Below are 9306 nucleotides of genomic sequence, written 5' to 3' on the forward strand. Positions count from 1 at the left end.
AGTTGGTATGAAAGCTGCAGAATAAAGAGCAAACAGCAAAACGACAAGTTCCCATACCGGGAGTCGAACCCGGGCCGCCTGGGTGAAAACCAGGAATCCTAACCGCTAGACCATATGGGACCTGAGTGAACGCTTAAGCTCGTCAAAGTGAAAATATTCATAGTATCCGGGTTCTGATTTTCTTATTTTTTGTATTTTGTGCATCAAGTGTAGTACAGTACTTTCAATGCGACAGGTCAGTAATAGATCGCAGGTTTTCTATTTTTATATTTCGTTTCGGCCCGGGCTTCTTTGTCAGTCTTATCCAGACGCTTCATGTGGTGGGATTTATAATAGGTATTCATTCAAGAAGAGTTTGCTATTGCGTATAAAACTTAAATTCATGGTGAAAAACCATTGGGTATTTGATGGGATACGTTCATTAAACAGTAGACAATGTCAAGGCTGTTTAAAAACAGGAAGAACAAAGGAAGCAATTTTTCCACATGCAGGCGCTGTTTGACTAAAATTAATGCTAAATCATCTTACTCACGCAGCTCACTTCCTCATTACTTTTCTATAAACTACATTTCCATTTGTAGCCAATATGACATTCAGAAATGTAATAGATCTACTTTTCTAATTATTCTGGCAACCCTGAATAAAAACCACTGCAACCGCGCTGCCTTAAAAAGTCAACTAATTCCTTAATAGAATCTACTTTTGATTTAATATCAGTATGAATTCAGCTTTTCTTTTAAAGCTTCACAGGGTTGTTGGAGAATATTTGTGAAGAAACGTAATGAAAGTCAAAGAACACACGACACAGGTAAAGGAGAATGTTTTTAAATCATGGTTGTGTTATAAAACAACTTCCAAGGCTTTCAACATTTCACAGTGCACTAATCAATCCATCATCTCAGAATAGAAAGACCATGGCACAACTTCCTGGGACATGGCAGTCCACCTAAACTGGCAAGCTGGGAAAGGAGAGAAGCACGCACCAACAGCCTTAGAGAAGATACAAGTTTGTTAAGAAACTATTAGACATTAAAGTGGAGGGAAAGTCAATAAAATCCCCATTTGCCTAAGCCAGCCATGTAGCAGACAGCTCAAACAAGAGAAAATATATATATTTTTAAATTTAAGTATCCATTTGTGTCATTTACTTCTATTTCACAAAGTATTTTTTCATTTTATTTAATTTCCACAATAATGTCCTTTTCTGTCTTGGTCCACCAGATGTAGAGGACCTGTATGGGAATGAAATAAATAAAACCAACGGGCCCAACGTGACTCCTGTCAAGTAAATATAATCACTATTCTCCAAAATTTTCACCAGAAATAAAAATGATCTGCCATGTTGGGAACAAAATTTGCAAAGGAGTAAACAAGTGTACTGGTGCATGAACACATATAAACACACACACACACACACACACACACACACACACACACACACACACACACACACACACACACACACACACAAATGGACACACAGACCTCTGTGTTGAGCCAGAGCATCATTTACATAAAGAGGAAGCTAGAATCTTTGTGTGTTTGCTGGAGGTGCAATACATATTGCCAGTAAGGGAAGCATATATGTGTCTGGATTTAAATAGACGTCCCTGAATGTGAAAGAGCAGCATTGTCCTCCCCAGTTTCAGCGTCCATCGAGCTACTACGATTTTGTCATGGAGTCCCTCAAAGTGGTGGAAAATATCTACCTGCTGGTGGTCGTCACGCTCATCAGTGTTCTTCAGAATGGTGAGATAAAGACAATAGCTTTTAAGGAATTAAAAAAAAAACTGTTTTCTAAACAGTGTAACAGTTTTCTGTTTGTGTTTTCAGTGTTTTTTGCTCAAAAGGTTGAGAGGGAATGCAAGAACCGCAACACGAGCGGTTCTGCTTTCCAGCGAGTGTCTTGTGCAAAGTGAGTGCCTTTTTCTCAACTCTTAATTTCGCCGTTAACATAAAGTACCTGAGAAATACTCTGTTTCTCTGTTACTTTATACGGAAATACAATAAGATTACTTTGTGTAATGGTCAGGTTTAAATTTAATTTAAATTACTCCAAATATTACCCACCACTGGGAGGCTGTTCCTCGTTTCCTAAACCAAATTATGTAAAAAAAAAAAAAAAAATGCCAGTAAAAAGCCTGTAAATAGACAATAATTACAAGCCACCTTTATTACTTTGCTTTTTATGCAAATGAATAATAGTTTTGTTTAAAAATAGTTTTGTTTAAAAAGTACTCAGGCAATAAATATGCTTAGTTTAAAACTTGTATTGGCTTTGGTTCAGAAAACCTTATTTGCATTCGCACTTGGGTGAAAATATCCAATAAATGATAATAGCTTCATTAGAAAGAAGTTCACAACGCTAACAAAACTTGAACTAGATGAAAATCCTTTTTAGGAGATGATTATTATTATTTTTTTAAGTTTTCTCTGTTCTACTTGGTGTCTATATCTACTGTTTGGGAGAGAGTTACATCACAGACTTTTCCCCGGTTACTCCATTGGTCCACAAGCAGCAACACTCTTCCTGTGTTAACAGAAACTGTTCAAGTCATATCCTCTCTTTTGTCTGCTAGACAAGATAAAACATCTTCTGAACTGTTTAGCACATTTTAAAGGGAAACATTCACACGAAGCAGCTCAGAAGTCTAAAAACATTCATAGGTATTATGTAAGATTAGCATTTAAACCCTTCTGAGGTGACTAAAGTACTCAATTCAATGACTTTACAGCACAAATTTTAATTCTTTTGATGATGTTGACATTATTAAATTCTTCCTCTTCCTCTGTCTATGTCCCTTAGCTAGTTGACTGTCAGCCACACACTTTTTGAAGCCTTTATCAGCCAGCTTCTGTCAGATAAATTTTCCTGGCGCTCAACTGACTTCCAAACATTTTCTGTTGTTGTGATTGGGTTAACGCTTAATGTTATTTTGTTGTATCCATAGCAATTATTCCATGTGTTACTGCAGTATAATGAAACATTGGTGAAAATTTTTATCATCTAGCGGTTTGTTAGTTAGGCCCCTCACTGGCAAGAAATACCCCCATCCCACACCATGATGCTGTCACTACCGTGCTCGACAACAGGAATTGTATAATTAGACTCGAAGCCTTCATCTGAACTACTCCGAACATGTTCTTGTCATTGTCACAGCTCAGCTCAGCAAAGTTTTCTGCAGAAAATGTTTTGGTTTGTCCTTGCATGCAGCTGGGATTTTACAATCAATCAGCAAACATCAAGCAGCTTCTAATCTTTATGCACTACTAATCTGGAACAAACTTCCAGAAAACTGCAGAAGTGCTGAAACACTGAGTTCCTTTAAATCAAGGCTAAAATCCCATTTGGTTAGAATTGCCCTTTGATAAGACAAAGGGCAATTTGATAAAACAAAGGGCAATTTGTTTTATTAACCTGTCTTTGTATGGGCTGCACAGTGGCGCAGTTGGTAGAGCTGTTGCCTTGCAGCAAGAAGGTTCTGGGTTCAATTCCCGGCCCTGGTCTTTCTGCATGGAGTTTGCATGTTCTCCCTGTGCATGCATGGGTTTTCTCTGGGTACTCCGGTTTCCTCCCACAGTCCAAAAACATGACTGTTAGGTTAATTGGCATTTCCAAATTGCCCCTAGGTGTGAGTGTGTGTGTGCATGGTTGTTTGTTCTGTGTGTCTCTGTGTTGCCCTGTGACAGACTGGCGACCTGTCCAGGGTGACCCCGCCTCTCGCCCAGAACATTAGCTGGAGATGGGCACCAGCAACCCTCCTGACCCCACTGAGGGACAAGGGTGCAGGAAAATGGATGGATGGATAACCTGTCATTGCTTTCTCTTACTTTGCCACTTCAGTGTCATGTTGTTTTGCTTTTTGTTATTTTTATTTTCCTTCTAATTATGTAAGACGCTTCGAATCACTTTGCTGCTAAAAAAAAAAGAAAGTGCAATACATATAAAAGGGCCGTGCCTCACCTTACCTCGCCTTACCTTGCTCTTCCCAAGAATAACTTCCTTTGGACATTAAAGCTTATCTTATCGATCTGATCTTATGTCAGAGGTCGTCTTATAGAACTGACTAACATGAGGTTTCTGGAATAGTCTCTTCCTGAACACTGCTGAAAATCATTGCAGTTAAAAGCTGAGTTTGTGCTAGGAAATGAACCAGATTAAATGTAACACAGAAATCCTTCCAAGCAGGAGGTAAATGTGGCTTTTTGATCTTTTGAAAAGAGTCATATATATATGATCACTGAAAAGTTTGGAGACAACTTTGCATTGAGAAGGCGTGTCTCTCTGTTTGATAGGTGGGGCATGTTTTACAAACCTTTGATTCACAGGTCAATGTTTTGTTAGATTGCTTTTTCTCTCATGATTCGTTAAAGTTTAAGTTTATGACTCAATCTGAACATAAAAATGAAACTAGAACCTTTCACTTTAGGGTTGACCACATCAAAAATCAGAAAAGCAGAAAACTTGAAAAAAAAAATTTGATTTTGAGAAAATCAAAAATGCTTTTGCCTGTAAACCATCAGTGTACTTTCAGTTTTTCTTGTGTGCAGCTTTAGACTCTATGACGATTATGTTTCCTAGTTACTAAAACTGAGCATTTAAAAAGCTTTACCCCACAGCCATAAACTCATTTTTATTGCTGCAACTTTCTGCAACCCTTTAGCGATTTCTTCAGCCCATCATTGCAAATTATTTCCCCTTAGTTAATTACAGCTGTTGCCGATTATGTGTTCTCTGATGGTTGTAACTTGTCCAGTTTTAGCATATTTCACTGTTTGTCTTGTCTTGGGCACTGCAGATAGATTTTTGTATTTCAGTCTTTTTTTTCTTCTAGTTCTGTAAAGACTAATGTAACGAATACATTTTGCTTCATTGTAGCCGGAACTGCATGGATGCCTACCCGACTTTTCTGGCAGTCATGTGGTGTGCAGGAGTTTGTCTCAGTCAAGGTAATGATTAAACTTAGTCAATAGGCACACTTTTGTCCTTCATTTTTACAGCCATGGGGGTCTGACTCATTTGAGAAGAGCTCTATTAACAAGGAATACTTTTTATGTTTACTGGAATCATGTTATTCAACATTTCCAGCTGCATCGAAACAGAGTGTACCCTTTTTTTAGTATGTGACGCTTACACTTAGCTATAAAACAACATGGACTATAGTGAAACATATCATTTGGTAATGTTTTTTGGCATAATGAATAGAAAGAAATCTCAATATCTGGTCACGTACATGATGTATATTGCAGTGTTTGCACACAAATGATCAGATCAAATGATTGGCAGTAGTTTTAGTGGCATAAACAAGGGGTAGCTGTTTGAGACAATAGCCACTTTTTAAATTTGTTTCTTTTTAAGCATGATCATAAGGGGAGGGTTTACAACATTTATGCATCGATTCATACAAAGCTGTTTCAAATGATACTAGAATTTCAATTTCCATTGCAGGAACATGTTGAAATTAAATTTGAGAAATTATGTATGAGGCTTGAAGTTTCTAATATTTGTGGCCCCCATCTGTTACCCCGTACAAATCTTTCTGGAAGCACCCCTGCAACTACGATAATATCTTAATGTTATATTTAAGAGCTTCTAGATCAAAAGAAATTCAAGAATGTTTCAGACTTAATAGATTTTCTGGGCTCTCAAATTGTACACTTGCCATTACATCTACGCTATAGTAGGTCATGTAAGTGTAAAAAAAAGTTTGTATAAAGTTATAAATCCAACTTCTTTGCCCCATCGCTTCCTCAAGCCCCTGCAGCCTTCGCCGGGATCATCTACCTTCTTGTCAGACAGAAGTACTTCATTGGATATCTGGGACAGAGCTCTCAAAGGTAAGACAGTTTATCCAGTGAGTTATCTATTATGTATATAGAAATCATTTTTGACTAGTCATTTTATTGCACAGCACTCCTGGGTACCTGTTTGGAAAACGCATCATCTCCTTCCTGTCCCTGATGTGCGTTGTGGGCATCTTCAACTACCTGCTGTGGCGCTATTATGGCAGCGACTACAAGGAATACGTAGAAACCATCACAAACGCTGCATCTGCTCTCCTGCTCCTCCCATAGCTCAGCATGTCACATATAGGGAGGAACATAAGTGCTGAACATGCCAGTGTTTTTAGCAGTGAACATCTCTTATTGCTAATGGGGCTATTGACATGTAACGCAGATAATTCACGCATTCACATAATACAAAAAATAAGTATAATTTCAGCTAGTTGTAATAAAGAATAATGGCACAGGGAATAGCAATTGAACGCAGCAAAAACTAGCTTAAAAGGTGCAGACAGCTAAGAACGCTGCGGAAATCTGTCAGCAATTAAAAAGCAACACTACTCCCTATCAGCAACAAATAGGTTTAATTCTTTTTAAAACCTTTAAAAGAGATTACTTCCAGCATGCAAGAAGTGGGAATCAAGAATTGCAACCTTGTTGTTCCAGATCCTGCTGAAGGGATTAATTACAGATGTGTTTCTAAACTGCTGAACGTTGCAGTAAACAGAGATTACTGGAACAACCTTGGGGTGGAAAGAATTTGACCATAAACCAGCCACAACTAAGTTTTTGTCACAAGATTTTCAGCAGAATAGTTAACATAATCTGGAGAGCTGCCCAAGAGTCAACGACCACCAATCATGGCACTAGCAGGTCCTGTTGGTCCATGAGAACAGAGAGCAATTTGGTGGAGACATTTTACTCCACATCAACACAGAACTGTAAGGTTTGATGGTGGGAACATATACAAGTCAAATTAGGGTGGATTTTAGTTAATGGTCTCAGAAAACAAAGAAATTCAGCTAATTGGATGGGACAGACTAGAATTAAGCTGGTAAGGCAGAATTGCAGATCAGTGCTTACAGAAAAAGTTCAAATTCCTCCTAACCAATGTAGTTTCTTTAAAGAGATAAATTGTCAAATATTTCTTTAGTTCAATTTATTTCTCCAAGTAGTTTTAATAATCTTTCCATATTATTCCACTTTAAAATTGTAGACCAAGCTGTCATGTTGATTTCTAAGTAGTACTACTTGGGTTATTACTAACATCTGTGAAGTTCATGTCAATAGCTTCATTACATAAGTTCAATGTTTGTTTTTTTTTTCCCCATATCCCACATTCAAGCTAAAAGTCACAGAATTAAAAGGCTTTAATCACATGTAAAACGTTTTATTTCATTTTATCATATAAAATTATTCTACAAATGTAAGAAAAATAAACCCAAGTGAAACAAAAATGTTCCAAACATGTTCAATCACTGTACAGCACAAACAACTGCGGAACCCAGTTGGAGAAAATTTTATATATATATATATATATATATATATATGTACATGTAAGCTTTTTTTTTATTTACATGTATAATATGACTAATCTCAAAGGCATCCCACATTTCTTCTCAGTCTTTGCTGGTACTTTTCCACCCACTGACCAGCAGATGAATCCCAAGCCAGCAGCTCAAATACCAAACTCCTGACAAAGCAGCAGAGTTCAACTGATTGGCTTCTCATTCACTGATGAGAACACTCCTCTTCAGTTTTCCTAAAAATGTGCAGCAACAGATGCTGGAAAACTTAGCAGATACAATCCTTATGGTCTCCCTCATGTGTTTCTCATCAGTTTCAGCTGTAAAAATAAAGCACAGGGTTAAATAAAAAAAAACACTTAAATGTACATTTTATGATTAGGAGTGCATAAGAACAGTTGACTTGCCTGAAATGATCTTTTGCTGCGGCCGAACCAGTGAGGGAAGTCAAATAGGGCATCAGAGTAGTACTTCAGGGTGAAGGAGGCATCCTTCCAAGATGGATTATATTTCATCAAGTTCTCAGCAATGAGGCCTTCAGCAGCCAAGCTCTGCAAGACTTCACTCAAGTCAATCTGAAATGGAAGAAGAGCCACACTGAGTTATCAAAAAATAATTTGCAGCAGCAGTAAATGAAGAACAAACACAGAACAGATTAACAAAAACAGCTGAGTTTACCTCCACCCTGTAGCTCTCTCCAGCCACGGAGGAGATGGTCCAGTCCAAGCCTCTCTCCATCTGCCACTTCATCATCGGATTCCCACCATTGACGGACAACACGTACTCCTGCAGAACTACAAACAGTGGAAGACATTTTAAATAGGGACAAGTAGGAGTTTGTAGTTAGACACACAAAAAATATATCCAAGTGACCTCAATTCTGTGCTGCCTTTATGCCAATTACTCCACCCAGCTGCAAGCTGCCCAACGTGAGTCATTTAAACCGGTGCATGCAACCAAATGAAAAACACTGAAACTAGCAGAGCTGCAGAATTGAAGGGACATTTACCTCTGGGCTTTATGGGCCCCTTCTTGCTGGTTTCTAGCATATTTTGATCGCAGAGAGAAACCAACACATAGATCCTCTTGGACAGCAGACTTTTCCTCATGCTGGTATACTCCCACAAGTTATGCATTTTAAGCTTCCTTTAAGAGAGGGTAAAAAACGAGTTTCAATGAGTTTCATTTGTGCAGATTTATTGAATACTTTATTCTATGCAATGAGTGTCTGTTACTCACCTTCCTAGTGAGTTCTGGAAAACTACATCAAAATCCCCAGAGTGAAACTTATCGATGAAAACCAGGTTCTCTTCTCCGCACTGGACCTGGTAAGCCGAGCCCACGGCCTTCACGGTGAAACCCTCCGGTGGGTTTTTCAGAAACTGACCCAGTTCTGTCACAGTGGTCCCGTTGGGTAGTGTGTTTATCGTCATGGTGTCCCGCTGCCTGTCTCTAAGCTCCTTTTTCAGACGCCGCTACAACTGTTTACAGGATAACTGAGTCAGCTGTAGCGCGAAGAACTCTTATATAGTTGCTCATGACTCAACTTCCGGATTCTGCCTGCCAAAATAAAACTCACAGCCTGGATTTGGTCACGGACATAATAATTAAGTACAAAAAAGAGGAAGAAGCGTTTAATCATAAAAAAAAAGAAAGAGAAGAAAAAAAGGAAATCAGACTGTGGACTACTTCAATTAAAATGGTCTGAGTGAAAAAAATAGAAGAAAACGTTGTTGGAAAAGCAGAACATCAGAAAAGGTACATTACTATTTTTGATGAGAGGAATGATCACTTGTCTACAGGTGGCATAAAAACAGAAAATAGCTTTTTAAACTCTCATATCAGGTGCCATATTTTGACTTTACACTCAAAACCAACACAAAGCAGTGTATAAAGCAGAAGAAAAATCATAGTTTTTGACAAAACAAATTTACTCTGATACTCTTAAATACAGTGGAAATCCATGCCTTTGGAAATCACCTTATTGATAAACTGA

General features: G+C 38.1%; 2 protein-coding genes and 1 non-coding gene across 3 annotated transcripts; 1 reads left to right on the forward strand and 2 right to left on the reverse strand.

The window, feature by feature from the left end:
* Positions 1-48: 48 nt before the first annotated feature.
* trnae-uuc (transfer RNA glutamic acid (anticodon UUC)) lies at positions 49-120 on the reverse strand. Its single transcript has one exon. It is a non-coding gene; the product is annotated as a tRNA-Glu (tRNA).
* A 1369-nt stretch (positions 121-1489) lies between these two features.
* alox5ap (arachidonate 5-lipoxygenase-activating protein) lies at positions 1490-7302 on the forward strand. The gene is made up of 5 exons (XM_008427353.3): positions 1490-1749; positions 1834-1915; positions 4880-4950; positions 5757-5838; positions 5913-7302. Exons 1-5 carry the CDS (start codon positions 1677-1679, stop codon positions 6073-6075), a joined length of 471 nt encoding a protein of 156 aa, XP_008425575.1. The 5' UTR covers positions 1490-1676; the 3' UTR covers positions 6076-7302.
* Positions 7154-8823, reverse strand: medag (mesenteric estrogen dependent adipogenesis). Its single transcript, XM_008427352.3, has 5 exons — positions 8550-8823; positions 8320-8456; positions 7989-8104; positions 7718-7885; positions 7154-7630 (listed from the first exon to the last, which is right to left on the reverse strand). Exons 1-5 carry the CDS (start codon positions 8741-8743, stop codon positions 7607-7609), a joined length of 639 nt encoding a protein of 212 aa, XP_008425574.1. The 5' UTR covers positions 8744-8823; the 3' UTR covers positions 7154-7606.
* Between the last annotated feature and the right edge of the window lie 483 nt (positions 8824-9306).

The sequence above is a fragment of the Poecilia reticulata genome, chromosome 14 (assembly GCF_904066995.2).
Source record: "Poecilia reticulata chromosome 14, P_reticulata-male-v2, whole genome shotgun sequence".
Taxonomy (NCBI): domain Eukaryota; kingdom Metazoa; phylum Chordata; class Actinopteri; order Cyprinodontiformes; family Poeciliidae; genus Poecilia; species Poecilia reticulata.